Here is a 22,837-nt window from a genome sequence, read left to right on the forward strand (position 1 = left end):
GCAAACCGTAGGTCCTTCATTATTATTTTTGAGTGCTGATACAGTTTGTTTTTTAGTACAGTTGTATGCATCTTGTGGTGTGGATGCAGGATCCTAGCTCCTCTCACTGAATTGTGTTAGACAGGGTGAGTGCTAGTTAATTCTGTACTGTAGTACACTGTTTTTCATACAGGGTTCCCAGAATCCCTTGGGTTCCCGAGCATCCCATAAGTGTTCCCTGCAATTTTCAGGCCATTTGGAGATTGTACCAAATACAGACGAATTTATGCATGTCATTTCAGATGCGCTATTGGAGAGGGCTGGGGTTCCGCAGAATGTCACAATATAATTCTAGGGTTCCTTAACCAAAAAAATGTTGGAAACAACTGTTCTAGTAGTTCTTGGCTTTAGTTGTATACAAAATAACTTTTGGTGGCGGTTGAGTACTGCAAACATTTAAATACCTGCTAACAATGATCAAATTGGTAACTATATTACCAACCAGGTTAGCTTATCCTCATCCATCATAGGCTCTTGTAGTATTGGGGAGAACTCTGAGTTGCTGTGTAGGATTCTGTTATCCTTTCAATGCCTGAAATAATGTTTCCGAACGTACTTGTCAATATTAACATAGGAAAACTGTAGAATTGCAATGCAACTCTCTATAGAAGTCAGGTGGATTTTTTTAAATTACCCCCCCCCCCCCCTCTTGCTTTCAAGGTCCAAAACTTCCCAGCGTCTGATTTCTCATGATGTCCATACGAATGCCTACAATTACAAGAGCACCTTCTCTATGGAGATTGTTCCAATATGCAAGGTAAGTCGGGCTTCTTGTTTCAGTGGAAGTCATTTCTCCACCTGCTTACATGGGCTTTTTTATTGCTTTCTGCATACATTTGTTTTACTATTTTAGGCGTTGCGCACTGCAGGAGTAAAGTTACCATCACAATCCTTCCCCCTTTTCTGATAGCTCTGATTATTAAAGATTCAATCAAAAGTGTGGGTGTGTGTGTTCAAAATATCACTTGTGAGCACAGTCGCATGTCTCGACAGGTCCGCAACGCTGTCTTTCCCCATTATCTCTTGGCATACAAAGTTTCTACTATCCTCAGGGATTCTGGGTAATGATAAGCAAATGAGCACACCGTGTCACTTGACTGTGTGTATCTATTGTTTTTTAAAACAATGTTTCCATATGAATGTCACGGGCCGCCTGATTGTGGGTTTATATATGGTGTTTCTTCTTGGTGCACAGGACAATCTTGTATGTCTCTCTCCGAAACTGGCACAGAGTCTTGGAAACCTGAACCAGATCTGTGTGTGTGTCCGGGTAACAAGTACCATCCACCTTATCGACCCCAGTACTCTGCAGAGTAAGTGTGTTTTTGTTTTGTTTGTTTTTCTCCCCCGCTAGGTTTGTTTACATTTTTTTTAACCCATTCATTGCCAGAGGTGCCAGCAACACTTGACAATAGCAATATATCTATCGTGTACACTTTCAAAAATTATAAATCTAGTAACGCGATGCCCCAAGACACAGGCGGTGTCCGGTCTCATACAAACGCACATGGACCTCACCTTAAATTAAAAATCATGTTTGAGAGCTCCCAGTTTGGGGATCAGAATGTCGGTTGTGTTCTCTTCTGCCGTTCTACCCCAAAAAGGAATTTGGATTGAACATATTGCCTATTATTTTGCTCGTGTGCTATGGATCAAATCCTAATGGCGCCACTAACAGTGTTGTTTACATGATGTTGATAAACATGGTCAGAGTATCCTATAGGTATGACTGACGGTGTGGGGTTATCGGTTGTTACAAGCTTGAATGGTTTGTCGCAGTGGGCGCTTTCATTTTATTTAAAAAAATGTTTGTAGGCTACAATGTCTAGACCAGGAGTGGCCAACTCCAGTCCTCAAGGGCCAACAACAGAACAGGTTTTCAGGATATCCCTGCTTCAGCACAGGTGTCTCAGTCTTTGACACTTGTTGTTGGCCCTTGAGGACTGGAGTTGGCGCCTCCTTGTTTAGACACAATGTGACAAATCTCTGAAAGTGGTAATTTTATGGACCAGTCTGCGGATGATTGTGAAGACTCCGTTCACTCTCCGAGGATCCAACATGGCAGCAAAGTGAATCGGGCCCCCACTCTCCCAAACCCGGTTCTACATATAAATTCCATGTGTGAATAAATGGGTCCCGAGGATTGGTGAAAGCTGCATAACCCCCCACAGAGTTTTTTATTCTTATATTGTCCTCTGAACATTAACAGTTTCAGTGTTAAAAATCAAATGGTGTCATTGACTTACTAGGCCCTGGGCAGAACTCTGTTTTACCGTCTCGGAAACGTAATAGTTCAATTCCTCGTGAACAAAGCAACAGATTTGAACAATAAAAACAGTGTTGGAAATGGCACGACCAGATCTTAATCAATTTACCGTTATCATTTTAAAATGAGGCTTATTCTTGGAAACCGCCTCAATTATATATAGCCTAATGCAGTGCTGGTTTAACGAAGTTATGTATACATAGTTGGCGAAGCAACCAACTTTAAGATCGAAAAAACACTGCCTTTTTAGCACCTTTTTTGTTTTAATAAAGCAAGTCTTTTCTTGATTTGAAAAGCTGACGCGCGCCGCTATTTTGACACTGTATTTAGTGTGTGGTTATTACCTTCGGCATACCGGCCTGTGCGCGGAGATTTGCCGTTCTTCTTTATTAACAGAAGTTATGCTGCGGCCAGTTAATGTTTTCCGCTTCCGAAGGAATCTGCCACCCATTGTAAACCGCCCATGTCCATGAAAACGCGCGTTGAAGTCTGTAACTTCTTTCCGCCTGTGTTATAATGGAAAGTTTTTTTTTTTATCGTGTCTCGTTTCTTTTCCCCCCTCGCAGTTGCTGAAGTTGATGGGAACACGTACTGGCGTCATCCCTTCCACAGCCTGTTCCACCCTAAGCAGCTGGAGGAGTTTATTGTGATGGACGCGGATGTCATCAAAGACCAAAAACAGGGGGCAGGAGCAGGCGTGAGATCAAACAAAGTACGCTCTGCTTCCCTTTGTTCCCCTTTCCATTGCGGTGATGCTAATTAGCCAGCAGCGGTCTTGGAGAGAAGTCCACTGCAGTTGTATTATTGGTCAAATCCTCGATGCCAGAGTGGCTTGTAGAGCAACGTGTGGCAGGTCCTCGGTTATTAAAGGGATTTAAACGGGTCAGTCCCTGTCCCTGTGGGGTAGATCAGCGTCCACATGACCACTACTGCCCCCTTGCTGTTGGAAACAAAAGTATGAAGGGGCTCAACTTTGGTTTACGATTAGGCTGACCGCTCCGGAGAGGTTAGCTCAATTAGCCAATAGAAAACGTGCATTATTGTCATGACGTACCTGGGGCGGCAATGGGACTCTGTAAAGCAGGGGTGCTCAACTCCAATCCTCAAGCACCCCCAACAGGTCAAGTTTTCAGTATATCTTTGCTTCAGCAGAGGTGGGTCAATCAGAGGCCCAGTCTTGGAAAACCTGACCTGTTGTGGGGGAGTGGGGACTGGAGTTGAGCAGCCCTGCACGAAAGGTTAACTGGCCCCACCAGCATTGCTGCTTTAATGTTTTATATATGCCATAAAAAGTAACAATGTAGGTGTTAAATGGTTTTCTGACCTTACATTGGTGGTTTTAAAGTCAATTAAATATTTCCATCATTGTAAATAAATTAATATGTGGGTCCTCTTCTAGTTAAATTTGATGCACTGTTAATATACCTGTCGTTCCTTGCTTCTGCTTTCTGCACAATCCAGTTATAATGTGTACTATGTTAGTTCAAACATGGACAAAAGTAGTACACAGGAATATACTCCATGAGTAAAGGCGCTGACTCTGTAACAGCACCACTGAGTGTGAAGCAGGGGAGCCTGGTTCAAACCCCAGTGTCGGTTCCTTGTGAGCTTGGGGAAGTCACTTTATCTCCCTGTGCCTCAGGGACCAAAAAACACAGATTGTAAGCGCATCTGGGCAGGGAACTGTCTGTAGACATTCAATGTGCTGCATACCGTGCGCTATACTGTAATTGTGACGCGCTTTGTGTCCCATTTGGAAAAAAATCGTTCTATGAAATAGTTACTAGAATTCTAGATTAAAATAGGGCCATTACAAGCCTGTCTGGTTTGTGGTTTCTTCCCGTCATGGAATATTCTGTGCAGGTACAGACCTCGAAATGTGGAGCGCTACAAACTCTGTATGGGGACTGTTTCTTATTTAATATCCGTCTGTCTCTCTGCACAGCACACGCTTTCTGAAGTCTGGGTGCAGAAAACATCTGAGATGAACACAAGCCAGCAGTATCACTGTCGCACTCACTTGGGGCACCTTTTGAATCCTGGTGACCTGGTGTTGGGGTATGTCATATCTAATGTTACAGTTATTGATTACTTTCTTTTTAATGTGCACACGTCCAAGGTATTTTTGTATTATTTAAAAAGCTTTTCAATGGCTCTCAAAAAAAAAATGTACATCCAGGTTGTCAATAAAATTATTTTATCATTTTAACTTGTTCCTTTTTTGTGTAAATTTAATTTTCAGGTTCGATTTGGCAAATTCTAATGTCAACGATCAATTCATTGACAAGATGAACCCTCACCATGTTCCGGATGTGGTATGGTTAATTTGTTTTCTGTAGATAAGGGGTGGCCAACTCCCATCCTCAAGAGTGACCAACAGATCATGTTTTCAGGATCTCTCTGCTTCAGCACAGGTGGCTCAGTCTTTGACTGAGCCACTGATTGAGCCACCTGTGCTGAAGCAGAGAGATCCTTAAAACCTGACCTGTTGGTCACTCTTGAGGACGGGAGTTGGCTACCTCTGCTGTAGGCTTGTAATACAGTGTACGGCGTTGCACGTGGCGCGCACGTTTTGTTTCTATAGCGCAAGCGGTAACGCACACGGCTAGGGGGCGTGGCTCTGACGTCACAGCGTTAGGCAGCGCTGTGATTGGCTCGCAGTCATGTGGTGCGGCAGCAGCGTGAAAATACACATTTCTTGTATTTTCACAGATCTGCCGCGCCACCGCTCACGGACGCCTCAAGTATAGCAACGTCAGGCTCACACCCTGCAATTATCATTGACGCGCGTCTCATTGGATGTTTTAGAATTCCTATTGAAGTCTAATCTGTTTTCGGCTGTAATAATCTGGGTGCAGGTCAGGTTTCCCAGGATTTGATCCCTGATTAGGAATGTGCCTCTGTTTATCCCTGGGGTCTAAATGTTAATTGCAGAAGACAGGTGTGTTTAAAGTTCTGGGGGAAGAACAAAAGCCTTGTTTACAACCGGGTGTTGGGTAAACCGCCTTTGTTTGTCTATTGTACTTACTCCTGGCATATTCATGTTATGTGTTCAAGGTGATGGATCATTTACCACTTAACATAAATACACTCAATTCATATCTACATCAAATGCAGTTTGAGATAAACCCACACAAGCAATCCTCTCGGGTAATACTTGCTAACGCTCTCTCCTTACCTGCGTTTCCAGATATCAGCTGTTTGAGATACTTTATACTTCTGCTCAGTACTGGATGAATCCAACTGGAGCCGATTAAAATATGTAAAAAAAAAAAAAAAAGCAATCCAATACTATTTTCAAAATGAAACAATATTTGCATGCTTGACCTAGGGAGTCACCGAACCTGAACCCCACTTATTACCGCTCTGGGGACCCCCTGCTTTCCAAGCGAGAGGCCTCCTCCGTGTGGGGTGCCGGTGTCCAGCGGGCTAGCAGGGATCACGTGATGGTGGTTTGAAAGCGCCCGCACCCTGGGGGCCAATAGGAAGCCGTGACATCAGGTTCGACTTCCTATTGGCCCGCTTGACGCAAGCTTTAAACCCCAGCTAGCCCAGCCGGAGCTTCTACCGGCACCACTCGCTGAGATACCCTGTATCTCTGGAAGCAGGGGGTCCTCGGAGCGATAGCTACACAGCTAGTCGGGTTGAAAAAAGGCACAGGTCCATCAAGTTCAACCTGTGCTAAATTTATCCTTCCTGACGCCAAATATTGGATTACTCCCTGAATCAACATCCTTCCCGTGTTTACTTATTTGGTATATCCCTGTATACCTTTCCTTTCTAAAAAGATGCCCAACATTTTTTTGAATATATCTATTATATCTGCCATCACAGTCTCGGGTAACGAGTACATGGATAACGAATTCCACATTGTAACAGCCCAAATGAATGGGGCTCAGCTCCAGAGATCCACTGCTTCAGTCCTATGTAATCGCCCCTTGGACTGTTCCTCCGTGATTCCCATACACTTACCAACCTTGTCCCAGCTTCATACATGCATAATTACTATGCCTATGTTGTGTTTTTTAAATGCATACTTGAATCCAGGACAGTAACAGATTAGTCTCTTTCCTGGTATTGATACGGAATAAGGCGCGATTGGGAAGAATGGTATCTTTACTTGACGTGTCTTTTTGCTTGTGCGCGCAGGTGCTAATGAAGAAGAGCTATGATCGCTCTAAACGCCAGCGTCGCAGGAATTGGAAACTGAAAGAGATGGAGAGGGACAAAGAAGGAATGGACACAGACGACGAGAGGTCATTTTCATGTTTATTAAACCTCCGTTTCAGGACTTCACTCCATCCTTACGACCTAATCCATTTATTTTTATTTAAAAAAAAGCATGGGTTTGAAGCACGGGGTTTCCGGAGCTGAATCGCGTTAATTTCAGCTTCGGGGACCCCCTGCTTTACCGAGATGCGTACCTCGGAGAAGGTGTTGTCTGTATCTCTGCAAAATGTCAAGTCTCAGCGTCACGCGGACCAATAGGAATTCGCACCGGATGATGTCACGGCATTCTTTTGGCCCCAGGACGCGGGAGCTTTGAAAAGCGGCCATTATGTGAACCCAGCTACGTTGAGCAGAGCCGCTACCGGATTCCCCTCGAGGGTCTGTATCGCTGGAAACTAGGTCCCCCGAGCTGAGAGTAATAGGGTTCAGCTCCAGAGATCCCCTTCTTCAATCGCATGTAAAATAAGTCAAAATAAAATAACATAGATTGTCGCTTTTTTTCTTCCATAAGAACTTGAATGTTAAAGCATAAATACCAATATTTACATAGAATCTCTACTACCCCCTTAGATTTAGTTCATTGCAGTGTTGTGTGATTACTGAGCTTGTCTCTTCCCCCTGTCGCTACCCCCTCCCCCCCCCCCCCGGTCTCTTCGCACCCTGAGGTTAACAAGTCAAGAAATGGGGAGTACAACTTTGTTCGGGACACCTAGTGAAACAGTGTATCTACTTCTTGCCATGGCAGATGCCCAGCTGGGCCTGGCGTTATCCTTCCTAAACCTCATATGCGCCATCGTAAAAAATCTAAATCGCTTGTTTAAAGCCATAAACCCCCTATTTGTGAATATTATATTTGTTTATGCATAATGGAAACTGGGAGTGCACCAGCGCTGAATAGCATTAGACTTCCCTCTGGGGATCCCCTAATTCCAGAAATATATATATATATATATATATATATATATATATATCTGTATCCAGCATGGTTGTTCAGTAGGAAATTTGCCACTTGGCGCTCTGATGACATTGTGGTTTCCTGTTGCCCAATGTCAGTCAGACTTGGATAGCAGCCTTCTTGATTTCCCAAAGGGACCAGAAACCTCAGGACATTAATATGATTTCTTTGTCTTCATGGTTTTGTTATATGTTATACATGTTATATACTGTATAATATTTGCTGTTGAAATGTCCTTACATTTATTTTGGGGATGATGATGATAAAAAAAAATATATACTGTATATATTTTTTTTTAACCATCCCCAAAATAAATGTAAAAACATTTCAAGAGCAAATATTATATATAATATATATATAATATGTATAACATTGTTTTTTATTTTTTTTTCCAGGCAGTATCAAGATTTTCTTGAGGATCTCGAAGAAGATGAACTCATCAGAAAGAACGTCAACATTTATAAAAGTAAGATTGTTAAAAAAAAAAGAAAAGAAAGTGGCTGTGTGCTTTTATTGTCCTCTTTTTTTTCCATTTATGTCACATACTTTATGGGTAAATCATCCAGTCCTTTTCCACGTTCTGTAATATGTCGTACTGTAGCTCTGCATTAACCAATGTTAGCATTTGTTTTTTGTTTTCAACCGAGGTTCCCTGCAATTTTCAGGTCATTTGATAGTGGTACCAAATACAGAAGAATTTACAATGCATCTGATCTCAGACGCGCTATTAGAGAGGGTTGGGGTTCCTTACAATGCATCTGATCTCAGATGCGCTATTAGAGAGGGTTGGGGTTCCTTACAATGCATCTGATCTTGGACGTGTTATTAGAGAGGGTTGGTGTTCCACAGAACTTCACAATATAATTATAGGGTTCCTTAACCAAAAAAAATTATGGAAATTCCTGATCTACTGCCCACTGAAAACTTGCCTGCAATTTAGGCTTAGGCATTTGGATACTATTACTATAGGCAAGAAAAGCCTTACAATCCTGAAATCCTTTAGCTAAAATATACATTCTGAGACTGCTTTGTTCTCTAATGGTCAACTAAATTGACACACTAGAATTTTTTTAACCGAATGCAAAGCTGCCAGTGATGATAGAGGTCAGGATTACGTGAGCGAGAATACCATGTTTGCTTTGTTCCTAAACCTTTCTCATTTCTGTGTACTCATTGCTATCATAGCAATGTAATACATATCCTAGTTTGGTTATTAATGACCTTCAGGTTGGCCTAGAGAGCAAAGTCTCCATCTTTGCTGATGATACTAAATTGTGTAAGTAGTAGAATCAGAGCAGGATGTCATTTCTCTCCAGAAGGACTTGGAGAGACTAGAAACTTGGGCAGGTAAATTGCAGATGAGATTTAGTACAGACACATGTAAGGTTATGCATTTGGGAAACAAGAATAAACGGGCGAATTACAAATTAAATGGGGATTATACAAATATATTCGGGGACAGTAAAGGGAGCTTTCAAAATAACTATTCATCCCAAGGGCAGTACAAATGACACGGGGTCATCCTTTAAGGTTTGAGGAAAGGCGATTTCACCAGCAACAAAGGGAAGGGTTCTTTACAGCAAGGGCAGTTAAAATGTGGAATTAATTACCCATGGAGACTGTGATGGCAGATACAGTAGATACGTTCAAAAAAAAGGGTGGACATATTTTTTAGAAAGCAAAGCTATACAGGGATATACCAAATAAGTAAACATGGGAAGGATGTTGATGCAGGGAGTAATCGGTAATCTGATTGTCAATATTTGAAGTCTGGAAGGAATTTATTTCCCCCTTATGAGACCGAATTAGATGATTTTTTGTTTTTGTTTGCCTTCCTATGGATCAAGATACTGTAAATACAAATATAGGATAAAGTATCTGTTTAAATTTAGCATAGGTTGAACTTGATGGGTGTATATCTTTTTTCAACCTCATATACTATTTAGTCGTAGGTTACTGCCCCGCTGTCTGCGCTGCACGCGCGCCTGCAGCTCTGATCCAGTGAGCTGCAGTGGGAAAGACGGGGAGGGGGTGGGGGGTTGGGCGTGACAGATGCAAGGCGGGGGGCGCGGCCATGACGTCACCCGGCAGGTTCGCCCTAATTGGCTGAACCGCTGGCGTGTGGCCACCGCGCTCGTCGCTAGTATTGAGCACAATTTTCCTGTCTTCAGCGGGCGTTGCAGCGGGGACTTGGCCTAAAGTTAGACCACTGTGAGTTCTGATTTGCATGTCATTACCCAGAATCCCTGGCTGCAGTGGAAGCATTGTATGCTGATTTGATTATGGGGTTTGGGGACCTGTCTGAGCCATGTGAATGTGCTCACAAGGGGTATTTTTATTTGCTGCATAGTTAGACCACAATTTGCTCTTGAAGTGGAGTATTGCAAACTTTTTTTCTGTGTAGTAATTTCACTGCCTTTTGTATTAAGTGTAATTTATAGCTATTCCCGTGTACTTATTTATACATGTATTTTTCTTACAGAGTCTAACGTCGCGGTGGAGAGTGACACGGATGAGGAGGGTGCCCCTCGAATCAGCCTGGCCGAGATGTTGGAGGATCTTCACATTTCCCACGATGCTACCGGCGGGGAAGGAGCAGAGATGCTGATGGAGTAGACAGGCTTAAAAACATTTTTACTGACGCATTTTAGTGAAGAAGATTTAAAATAGATTCTATCTGATTTCAATTTGAACCATATAAACCAGGAGCGGTCAACTCCAGTCCTAAAGGGCCACCAGCAGGTCAGGTTTTAAGGATATCAGTGCTTCAGACTGAGCCACCTGTGCTGAAACGGGGATATTCTTAAAACCTGAGCTGTTGGTGTCCCTTGAGGACTGGAGTTGGCCACCCTTGATATAAACCATGAATTCTTACATATCTCTCTTAATCTGGATTTCCATACACTAAACAATTGTGTTTTGCATTGCTGCTGACTGCCAAATATTAAAATAACAAGTGTTTAAGAGTTGCTTTTTTTGCTTTTCTTTTAAATGGTGTGTGTGTGTGTGTGTGTGTGTGTGTGTGTGTGTGTGTGTGTGTGTGTGTGTGTGTGTGTGTGTGTGTGTGTGTGTGTGTGTGTGTGTGTGTGTGTGTGTGTGTGTGTGTGTGTCTAGAGTTAACCTAAGGATCCATCCCCCCATTTGTCCACATAAATAACATCCCATTGGAAGAAGTGACATTATTTTCTTTGACATTTGTTCTGCAACCCACCAGATTACTCCGCATGACAATTCCTGTGTTCTTGCCTTTGTAACTATAGTTAACGTTGCACAAGTTCATTTTTACAACTTTCCAAAGTATATCATTGCACAGTAGCGGCATTTGAGAATTGTAAAATTCGACCAAAATGCACAGATCCCATTGCTGTCGTCTAGTGTTTAAATGTTCCATCAAACTGACAATATTTACTTGAATCTTATGTTGAAGGACCGCTCGCTATGCCTGAGCTTTAACAGCTGACATATTAAACGCCGTATTGTCTGTCTGCTTCTGATGCGCTTTTTACGTAACGCTTTTGTTTTTAGTCAACTAATTAGTACAGTTAAACTGGACGTCCCACTAAGCAGGTAATAGAAAAAGCAAATAACATTGAAATACTCTTAAACCACCTGTTAATTGAAAATTAATCAGTAAATGCATATTTTAGCATTTCTATCACCCTAACTTCATTCCATTGACATATATTGGGACTATTCCACAGTAATAAAATGTTTTGGATAGTTTTTACAATATTTAGCCCACGTCTTCCGAGAAGACCAACAATGGAAGTAAGAACAAGATTGGGTCAGAACAAGAACTCTAATCCGGTTCTATCAGCCCCTACAAGGCTCCCTGCTATCCTCTTCACAGTTGTTATTTTGTCCTACTTGTCAAAGGGTGTGGTCTCTCTGAAGAGGGTTGGTTATCATTCTGTTCATATTGGTACACAGAGCCTTTGGGCTTTCCTGCTGCTGGGTAAACAAGCAGATCTGTCCGAAGTCCCCTAACGTCCTGATGCATCGTTTGGCTAGTGGGACACAAGCTGGGCTTACGCATTTTGATGCATGCCTTTGTGCTGAATGTTAATGCCCCCTGCATGGTTGTGCTCAGTGGGCAACCTTTGCCTTACAGTCCACGTTAGGAGGATCTCACTGTCGTTTGCTGTGAGCCACATTCGTGCCGCCTACTCTTCCAAGGGCAGGGTTTGCCTTCTGTGATCAACATGTTCTATTCAAATCCTCTGGAGAGGTCTTGGGCTAGGATTGCAGTGGAGGCGCGGGCGATGTCACACATGCGAAACATGTACTCTAGCTGGAGGTGAATGGGAGGCGTGGCCGTGATGTGAGCGGTTCACCCTCAATGGCTGAACCGCTCGCGTGACGCGGCCGTCGCACTGCAAAAACATTCAATTGTATGTTGAAAAATCGCAGTCTATTGCCTGCATTATGGAGGTACGGCCTTTTGTTCACGGCGTGCGCGATGTTGCGCTCGGGCACTAATTGCGGCGTTATTTGATGCCCATTGCCATGGCGATTTGGGGTCATTTGATGCTGGCAAAAGAGGTAAGGGGGGCATGAGTATGGGGGGGGAGAAGCAAGCGGGGGGGCGCGGCTCAAATAGTTTGCACCCCTGTAATAAGGAATGAAATAACTTTCCTTTGTGAACACAGGAGGGTCTGCTGCTATGTTGGTTGATTGACAAGAGCATCCAAATCTAAAGAGAAACGAGTGCAGACCTCATGGTGTAGTATGTAAAGGTAAAAGGTGCAAAGGTGATAGAAAAGTGATGCTGCTGCAGGTTGTGTAATGATACAATTGTCCTTTTGTGTAACCTTTTTTAAAGTCTGGTGTTTGGCAAGGTCTTTGAAGCTTGCTACTTGGCACAACTGTTTCCAGAACTGTTAATTTTTCCTTAATTACGTGGGCCTGTTAATGAAGTCCTGAAAAACCTAAGCATGTGGGGCACAGATCCCCACTGCCAGGGAACGACTTGAACAAAACCTCAGTTGGCAGAAAGGTTAACCCAGCGGTAGCCAACTCCAGTCCTCGAGCTACCAAGAGGTCGGGTTTTCAGGATATCCCTGCTTCAACACAGACGGCTCAATCAGTGTCTCAGTCGAAGCCACGGAAGCAGGGATATCCTGAAAACCTGACCTGTTGGTAGTTCTTGAGGACTGGAGTTGGCCACCCTTGGTTGCCATACTGCACTCTTCAGTATTTACATGCAAATATCGTGACTCGTTAAAACTGAATTGCTGTCTTAGTGGGCAAAACAATGTGTGTAGTAATAATGAAATCATCAGTCGTACAGAAACACGCAGAGCATCCAACGTAAGGCTCAGTCAGACCTTGCTTTGGACAGGTTCAACCAATATTTCAATACTATTGAACTGTATTTAAAAATGATTACTAATTGGGAAACACTGATTATTGTGAGCGTTAGATAAATTAACATCATTTTGGCAGAGCTTGCTCTCATCCCATTGATGCAACAGCATTATTTTGCTTGGTATAATGTAGACCAGCGCTGGCCAACTCCAGCCCTCAAGGGCCACCAACAGGTCCAGTTTTAAGGATATCCCTGCTTCAGCACAGGTATTTCTTTCTGATCTTATCTGTAGGGTGCGGTCTCGGCTTGCACGCTCTGACCGTTGAATCTGCCCCATGAACAGCAGATGTGATTTAAGGATATGGATCTGTCAATCAATGATGAACTTCAGGGTCCCTGGACCATAACACTGATACTAAATCTCTCACTGTCTGTCAATGGGGGATCAGGACTCCGGAGCATGAACTTGTATTTTGACTCTTAACAACTTTCATAATATCCAGTAGATGGCAGCAGCGGTTAGTGTTCCACAAAAATAAATAAAAAATAAACCCTGCACTTTGAATTTTATTGTATTCCTGTTTTAATTCATGTCAAAATGGATTTGAAGCAAAAGGAGGCTGTGCTCATTTATATGTAGTTTCCCAGAATCCTTAGCTGCAGTGGAAGCGCTGTATGCTAAGAAATGTCGAGAAGCAGGGTTGCAGACCTGAGACGTGAATATGCTCACAAATGGTATTTTTATTTTCTGTTTTAACTAGATGAGTACAGTATCTACTTTGCTAGTGTAACATTTTTAACAACGTCTTAAATGTTTCATGTTTGCTAAAATAATAAATATTGCTATTCCTAATTTATTTTATATTTGCAATGTCTTCATTGTATAGTTTAATTGCAGTGCATATTTCTATTTCACATGGTAACGCTTGCTTATCCAGTTACTCACTTAGGCCCATATTCACTTGAATGGGAAGTAGGGATTGCTGAAGCGTAGCACCCTTTAGTAAATATGGGCCTGAAAGTGTGGTAGGTAGGTATAAAGTAGGGATACTTTTTGCATATGTTGCAGCACAGTCAAGTAATGGTAAGTAATAAAAAATATCCTTGGCTTCTACACAAGGTCGGAACATGTGTATTTCTTGTGTTCACAAAACAGAAGGCACTATGGGAAATCAAAATGGTATTTGGCAGTATGCACCTTTTAATAAGCTATTTCTCAAATCTGAGATATAATAATAATAATAAGTGACACAGAAATGGCTTCCAGCAATTCTCATTAGAGTTTCTCCTGCTGACTGGTAACAACTGATGCTTTCTACATTGTTTATGTCATCCACCTATAATTAGCTATTATAAATATGAGATGTCTGTTCTGTACAGCTAGATTGCAAATTGGAATCAATTAAAATGATCAAAATGCTGCCCCAGCTGTATGTTAAAAGCAAAAACAAATGTTGGAGGTTCCAGCAGGTGGCAGCAGCGGCATGGTTAAATCAATATTGGAAACCAGATTAGTCTGAATAAATTCTCCCTTGAAGCACTTATTTCTAGAACCCCCATTATATGTGCTTAAAATGTATTTTTTTTAAATCTCCTTTGAAATATGTTGCGTACTCCTCCAGCACCAAACAGGTTAACACACAATTCTCCTGAGCATTTTGTTAATCCTTACTTTATTCTAACATTGCCCTAAATAGATCATACATGAGAATTATGGTGGGATGTCACAATAATTTGCTTTGCTGGGAGATAGTGATCTGTGGGAATTGTAAGAGGCATGTGTTCTCTTTAAGAATTAAATGTAAGAAGACTTTAAAGCAGCAGTTCAAGCAATATCCTACATGTTTGTTTTTTTTTAAATCAGTTCTGTCCTGTGAGAAAATACTTGTAGCATTAAAAAATGTAAAAAAAAATGTTTTAAGACATTTTTAATGTTTCTAAAATAGGAAACATTTCCAGTGACAGCCCCCTTCCCCTTCTGATAGGCTTAGGCTCTTGAGCCCCGCCCTCTCGTTAGCAGTGAACCAATTGTATCTAGTAACTGCCCAGTCAATCATATTGTAGGAACTACATTGCCCAAAATGCTGTGCAAGAACTGAATTAAATAGCCCAGAGCAAGCGATCCATTACAGTAGATTGCAGGAGAACGAATTGATCTGCAGCTTAGCTAATCACTTGTCAGTGTACAGATTGTATTGATGCACATATTGAATGGGGGAAAAAAAAAAAATATATATATATATATATATATATATATATATATGTAACACCCTTCCCCCCCCCCCCAATCGCATATATGGCGTACGTAAGGGGAACCTAATGTTACCTGGTGTGGTGCTTTACCTGTTAGGCTCCCAGGGGAGCTGAGCTTCCGGCCACGGGGAACCTGGGGCAAGTACAATATGAGTAACCCTGTACTCGGTGCAGCGCCTCCACCTGCGATGGCTCCCACCAGAGAGGGAGTGGTTCCTCGCAGGACAATATATATTAATACACATACACTCAGCATGTATAACAACCAATACCTTTACTGTGATAACGAAGGGTGGAAATAACACATAACATGTACACTTATACTCTAACGGTATAACCTTAGCGGCTCCCTCACTCATCAGGAGTACGTCTACGTCCCCTCACCGCAGTGCCCCACACACCGTGTCCATGTATAGCAATATGTTGGTATAGGCTCTGTCCTCTAGCCACTCGCTAGTGTCCTTAAATAGTTGAGCCTAAGGCGGGATCAGCGCCTGGTGACCGGTGTTGGTGCACTTGTTGTTATAGTACCTTCCGGTCACGGCGGTGACCGGTACCTCTTCGAAAAGGGTCAGGCGGATCGCGGTCTGCCTCCTGGGTCTCAATGTCCAGCCGTCTGGTCCCAGATGACTCGCCAGCAAACCTGCTCCACACTCTTGTCCCTTTGTCCCTAGCTGGTACTCAGTAAGGGTGATGCTCGCTACTACTATAGGCCGTCCCTGCAGCACAGCAACCTTCGGTGACTTCAGGGAACACTCCTAGGGGCCTACAGGGTAGCCTGTCCTTTGCAGGTGGGTCACTGACCCCCTGCACCCACACTACCTCTCCCTTCACCACCCGGGTCCCCTCTGACTAACTTCTACCTAATACTCACAGCACCTGCAGCAACGCACTGCAACCTGCTTGGTACCTTCAGCAAACGTGCTGCACACACACACACGATGCCTTCTTGTCAGCACTCACAGCACTGACAGCCGTGACACTGACAAGACTACACACCGCACGCACCTAAGGGCAGGGTCCCTAACCTAGGGGCCGTCCCTCAGTACTTACCCACTAACCTAGTGGGGAGTTGGGGCCTGTCTGGGATCTGGGGAACCTTACCTGGTGTAGGAGCCATTTGCTCCCTACACCCTTCCTTCCCCTTCCTGCTCCCAGCTCCAACTGCCGTGCTCCAAAGCCCGCGAAATGTATCTATCTGCCTGTCTGGGAATCCTGGGCCCTTATTGGCCACCATGAGGCACCTGGTGCCTGCCTCCCTATGCATCATGGGACATGTAGTCCCGTGGAGGCTGCTAATCCATTGGGGCCGCGTGCACGATCCTCCTGCGCATGCGCGAGTCTCCAATGGCCGCTGCAACTCCCTGACTGTCCCCGCGCATGTGCAATCACTCACACGTTCGCGCAACCTGTCATGGCGGCCCCTGCTAGCTGGGTGCGCCGCCGGGACTCTGAGCGCTCGGAGCGCTCCCTGCACTGGCCCTCACCTTCGTGTTGTGCCGGCGGGTCCGTCGCTGCCTCCGGCGGCACCCGCGACCGCTCGGCACTTCGTGAGGGGGGTCTCTGGGAGCCGGAGGGCACCGGGGCTACATACATATATATATATATATATAAAAGGAAAAAAAGAGGAGAGAGCGCACGCCCATAGCGTAAAATTGTATATTTAATGAGGGGAAGGGGGGGAGGGGGGGTAAAAAATGCACTTACAAAAGTACAATAAAATCAAGCATATGTGATAATAATCACCACCATCCGGTTTAAACTGCAAGCTCTTTGGGACAGTCCCAGGCTGCGTTGGTGAAGGATCAACGTCCCCGCAGGTTTCCAGGGCTGGTGTGCTGTTACAAGTCCAAGAAATCAGTTCCGTGTAGTGAAATCTCTTTAGCACCTGCGCATGGATAGGTCCGCTCCAGCGCTTCGTGTTGACTTCAATGCCAGTGCGTCTGACGTAATGACGCTCCCTGACGCGTTTGAAAAAGTTGGCCGTGACTGACGAAACGCGTCAGGGAGCGTCATTACGTCAGACGCACTGGCATTGAAGTCAACACGAAGCGCTGGAGCGGACCTATCCATGCGCAGGTGCTAAAGAGATTTCACTACACGGAACTGATTTCTTGGACTTGTAACAGCACACCAGCCCTGGAAACCTGCGGGGACGTTGATCCTTCACCAACGGAGCCTGGGACTGTCCCAAAGAGCTTGCAGTTTAAACCGGATGGTGGTGATTATTATCACATATGCTTGATTTTATTGTACTTTTGTAAGTGCATTTTTTACCCCCCCTCCCCCCCTTCCCCTCATTAAATATACAATTTTACGCTATGGGCGTGCGCTCTCTCCTCTTTTTTTTCCTTCTAGATACCCTGTGGACGTGGTTTGTCCACATTGAGAGCTGCCGGAGACCCTGCATACCAGCATCCATCTTATTCATTGGAACATTTTGAGGACTGGTTTTTCTTTCCTGTTTGCTTTTTCCCTATATGTTATTTTCAATCATATGTTGTTTTATAATTGGTATGTGCCCATTATATGATCTGTAGGTGTTTATAGTAATTGCATATGTTATTTAGGGATACTCCCACAATAGTATATATTTATTGGGATTTATTAGAACTATTATATCTACACTGGTTCACTTCTATCAGAGGCGCAGCTTTTTTTCTTTTATACATATATATATATATATATAACAAGACAAAAGAAAAAATTGTCGCCAACCTAAAACTCTATATAAAAACCCTCTAAAGATATAAGTAAAACCTATACTATGCACAGTGATAAAAATGCATTAAATGACTAATGCAATAAAACAATAGAATACATGAAAAATAAAATAAATAAAGTAAAACAAAAAAAGAAATGTCCAGATAAATATATATATCAAGAATAGATACAAATCCTAGAAAATACTCCAATTGCTATCCAAAAGAGTCACTGCAGCCCGAGTGAAGGGAACTCCACTTCCTTGAGGATATCTACAAAAACACAAAAAACACAGGCGCACTCATAGCGTAAAATAGTATATCAATAGATTTATGAATTGAAGGATTAAAAATACACACTCACAAACATAGCTGATAGTAAAGCATTTTTGAGTAAAACTCAGCCCGTTCAGACGCAGGAACCCAGTGAGAAGGACTTCGATGTAATGTCCGAGGTATGTCCTGCTGTAGTAGCCCCTCTGTGTCCTTGCAGGGACCGCAAACCACGAGGGACGCCGCCTTCCCCTTGCTCCGGCGTTACACAGTGAGTACACTGATCCAGATCTCGCGTGAGCTCGGTGACGTCAGTGAGGTATTTGCCGGAGAAGGTTCACAGGGGAAAACGGGCTGGAAAGCTGGACGGCTGATATAAATGCTAGCAGCACAGCAATAACATGCTGTGGGTGGCACATGAGTGGAAGTATAAAATATAAAAGCTGGACAATAAACTCCACAGCACTCTCTACGCGTTTCGTCTCGAACGAGACTTCATCAGGAGATCTGGATCAGTGTACTCACTGTGTAACGCCGGAGCAAGGGGAAGGCGGCGTCCCTCGTGGTTTGCGGTCCCTGCAAGGACACAGAGGGGCTACTACAGCAGGACATACCTCGGACATTACATCGAAGTCCTTCTCACTGGGTTCCTGCGTCTGAACGGGCTGAGTTTTACTCAAAAATGCTTTACTATCAGCTATGTTTGTGAGTGTGTATTTTTAATCCTTCAATCCATAAATCTATTGATATACTATTTTACGCTATGAGTGCGCCTGTGTTTTTTGTGTTTTTGTATATATATATATATATATATATATATATATATATATATATATATATATATATATACACACTGTGTGCTCATTTGCATGTCATTTCCCAGAATCCCTTGCTGCAGTGGAAGTGCTGTGTGCTGGGTGATAATGGTGAAAGGCGGGGTTGCAGACCTGCCTAAGACATGCAGATGAGCATACAGTTGTATTTACATTTATATATATATATATATATATATATATATATATATATATATATATATATATTTAAAACGGCAGCTTGAACTGCAGCTTTAAGAACGGTGCCCTGTCTGTGTAAAGAATCTCCCTTCCTCTTCTCTCCTCTCTCCCCTCTCTCCCCTCTCTCCCCTCTCTCCCCTCTCTCCCCTCCTCCCCTCTCTCTCCTCTTTCCCCTCTTTCCCCTCTCTCTCCCCTCTCTCCCTTGTCTCCCCTCTCTCCTCTCTCTCCCCTCCCTCTCCTCTCTCTCCCTCTCCTTCCATATGGACTTGCAATGTAACCCTTATCCAGCTGATTTCTAAATAAAACATGCTGTTTTTACATGTATATTTAAGTGGCAAAACAAAAACGGCGAGGGTTTATTACTGACCTCTCTCAGCTTTGGGAAAACCTACAGATTACTAGATAAGTACATTTCAAGATGCAAAATTGCATTTCCATAAAGATCAGGCAAGATGCAATAATTCCAGAGAAACTGAAATGTGCACAGCCCTTAATATCTGTTTTGGTTAGCAAATAAAGTGCAAGCCATGAAACGCATTCTCTACCGTTTTAAGGGTTACTTCCTAATGTAAAATGTCCTAGGCCAGGCGTGGCCATCACCAGTCCTCAAGTATCAGTCCAGGTCAGGTTTTAAGGATATCCCTGCTTCAGCACAGTGGCTTAGTCGTTGAGTTTGAGTTATGACCACAGTCCAAACTATAAAAAAGCTGAACAAAATCACAGAATGTGTAATACATACCGTTTTTTTGAAAGTGACTTTATTTGGCGCTCTTACATAACGAAAGCGGCTGCAGAAACAAGTTACAGTGATCACAAAACCATTTTAGGAAATCCCAATGGTAGCATTTGTGCAAATCATCACAAAAAAGTGTATTTTTAAATTTTATTTTTACACCAATATTTTAACAACATTTCAAAATGAAAAAAAAAAAAAAAAAAAAAAACCAATGAAGGAAACTTTAGAAAAAAAAATTAAACTGTCATTTGAATTTTAATTGACCAGTATTTTATAGGTGCCACGTTAGATGGCCTTATACTTTGGCATCGTAGTCTTGCCCAAGGCTGATGCAGGCGTCGCTTATACATGCCCATCTCAGCTCATGATATTGCACAATGAAATATTGACTGCATTCTATTAAAAGAAGCCCGGCCTGGATCTGCATTACAATACTTTGAAGGTCACTGCAGCATGGGAGGCACGTACTGTAGGTATTGCGGAATGGCTGTTTGTGTTAGAATGGTGCCAGAATCCCTGGGGAAAAAAATCTTATCTTAAAATATCTGCAGTTTTAGCATGTTGCGCTACTTTTTGAAAAATATTTTGACCGGTACATATTGGAGGGGTCTCAAACCCTGTGCTCAAGGGCCACCAACAGGCCAGGTTTTATGGATATCTCTGCTTCAGCACAGGTGGCTCAATCAGTGGCTCAGTCTTCGACTCGAGCTCTACGTGTGTTTCTGTACGGCTGATGACTTCTTAATTACTACACAAATAATGGGCAAAACGTAGACAGCAATTCAGTTTTAAGGAGCAACAGTCACAATATTTCCATGTAAATACTGAAGTGTGCAGTATGGCAACCAAGGGGTTAACCCAGGGGTAGCCAACAGGTCAGGTTTTCAGGATATCCCTGCTTCAGTGTCTTCGACTGAACCACTGATTGAGCCGTCTGTGCTGAAGCAGGGGTATCCTGAAAACCTGACCTCTTGGTGGCTCTTGAGGACTGGAGTTGGCTACCGCTGGGTTAACCTTTCTGCCAAGTGAGGTTTTGTTCAAGTCGTTCTCTGGCAGTGGGGCTCTGTGTCACAAAAGCTTAGGTTTTAGTCTTCGACTGAGCCACCTGTGCAGAAGCAGGGATATTCATAAAACCTGGCCTGTTGGGTGGCCCTTGAGGACTGAGTTTGAGACCCCTAACATATTGACTCACTGGAAACATCTGCTCACAGTGTGTATCATTAACAATCACTTCTATGCAGATGGTACATAACCTTTCCTGTATGATTGTCTCAGTGCAAATATTACATTACTGCTGCACTGTGTCATTACCACTTGCCTGCTGTAAGCCCCCATTCATTGGATAGTCACTCATCACTTCAAATGATGTGATGCACAAACTCCTTATCCCTCCTCCTTGGAGCTCCCGCTGCTATTATAACTTCATTTTGTCTTAGCAGGCTCTGCCCAAAAATTGGATGAAAGGATGAAAATTCCAGATAATCCGCAGTAAATGATAATCGCACCCAGAGAGGAAAGTAGATCAGCGCATGGACAATGCAGACAAAAGCAGAGCCGCAGCTAATGCACAAAGCACAGAAAAGCAGGCGAATAGCTTCCCAGTCATCTTTCATTTCATTTGCAGCACCATTATTTTCATAACTACAATTTCTAGCAGCCTTGTATTAAGCAAGTGTTATACAGTGGAATCTGATGCTTTGCATGGCGAAAAAGATTGCATGGGTGTACAGTTTGATGATGGTTTCCAAGCATTGAGAGTGTAAATTGTCTGATCTATTTTTATTGCAGTTTAAATGAAAATGAACAAATATCTCCCAAAAATATATTATTTCTCAGTTTTCATAGTTGTTGAATTTCAGGCTCCTCCTTCCCTAGAATTGACTCGTCCGGGAATATTTTTATCATTCATTATCTGCACCTTTCGGAAACTTTGACTGTGAAGAAACAAATGTAAAGATATTGCTATTTGTAATTGCGCTTACTGCTTCTGATCATGCAAATGCTTCAGCTATTAAAAAAATAGCGAGAGGCGTCCTGATGTGCATGCATAAAAGTGTTTGCTAACACCCTCTCGTGAAAATGTCAAAGGCATCACTCCATCGAGCTGCATAAATCCACGTGTAGTATCATCTCCTACAGGCAGAAAGGGAAGCGCAGTGAAAGATGGCGGCGGTCCGACAGCTTTATGGGCACAGCTGTCAAACTTTACAAGCCTCTTTGAAATTCACAGCCATGTCTGTACACAGTCTTCCATCCCTTCGAAAGTTTTCTCGTAGAGGGAAAAGCAAATTACGAGGAGCTGTGAAAATTAAAATGTCCTTATGAATTAGCACCTCACACTTTCGACGAGTCCTTCAGTGATTTCCACCAGGGAAAACGGTCCAGGAGTATAATACGGACCACTGACAGACAGAGATAATTATGAGCTAGCCCAAAGCACAACACTTTTTTATTGCAGGGAAAGAATGTATTTTTGTGCAGTCAGAAGCTCGGGAACATTGGGGCAGATTGATCAGTATTTGTTCCTTGGAGAAATGGCTTGTGCGTGGGCATTTTTTCCCGTAGAAATTAATGGAATATTTGGTATTAAAGCTGCAGACCAAGTAATATCCTACATGTGTATATTTAAAAAAAAATTTTTTTTAATAAAAATGTGATGCATTGAAATAAGCAAAATAAATAAATGAACAATTATATACAAGTAATGAACAATACATCAGATATTTCTCTCCATAAATTATCATTGATATTTCTGTCATGGTATGAATTAAAGGTTCACGTTTTGTAAACCTCAGAAATCACATTTTCAATAGTTGAGTTGTCCATATTCTCACAGCGAGCACAACTCCACTGACACAAAGTAATTTGAAGAGTCCAGGCAGAATAGCTTACTACATTTTCATTGGCTGTTAGCCGCTCACATGACCAGGCTGTCTCGCTGCAATAGCAAACAAGTTTGTTTCCTCTGCTTTTGGTATCCTTCTATCTCACGTGCAAGCTCACGCTCACTATGGCCATGCGCTTTGGAATACACACGTTTGTTTGTAGCGCGAGCTATGTAG

General features: G+C 42.9%; 1 protein-coding gene across 1 annotated transcript in view; it reads left to right on the forward strand.

Moving 5' to 3' along the window:
• The window catches only part of NMD3 (NMD3 ribosome export adaptor), a 31,572-nt gene extending 21,118 nt beyond the window's left edge, over positions 1 to 10,454 (forward strand). Inside the window, exons 9-16 of the mRNA XM_075570606.1 lie at positions 700 to 796; positions 1,235 to 1,352; positions 2,872 to 3,017; positions 4,251 to 4,363; positions 4,548 to 4,620; positions 6,455 to 6,561; positions 7,886 to 7,956; positions 9,973 to 10,454. Of these exons, the coding sequence (XP_075426721.1) occupies positions 700 to 796; positions 1,235 to 1,352; positions 2,872 to 3,017; positions 4,251 to 4,363; positions 4,548 to 4,620; positions 6,455 to 6,561; positions 7,886 to 7,956; positions 9,973 to 10,106 (859 nt within the window). The 3' untranslated portion in view covers positions 10,107 to 10,454. The remainder of the gene's footprint in view (positions 1 to 699; positions 797 to 1,234; positions 1,353 to 2,871; positions 3,018 to 4,250; positions 4,364 to 4,547; positions 4,621 to 6,454; positions 6,562 to 7,885; positions 7,957 to 9,972) is intronic.
• The last annotated feature ends 12,383 nt before the right edge of the window (positions 10,455 to 22,837 follow it).

The sequence above is a fragment of the Ascaphus truei genome, chromosome 14 (assembly GCF_040206685.1).
Source record: "Ascaphus truei isolate aAscTru1 chromosome 14, aAscTru1.hap1, whole genome shotgun sequence".
NCBI lineage: Eukaryota > Metazoa > Chordata > Amphibia > Anura > Ascaphidae > Ascaphus > Ascaphus truei.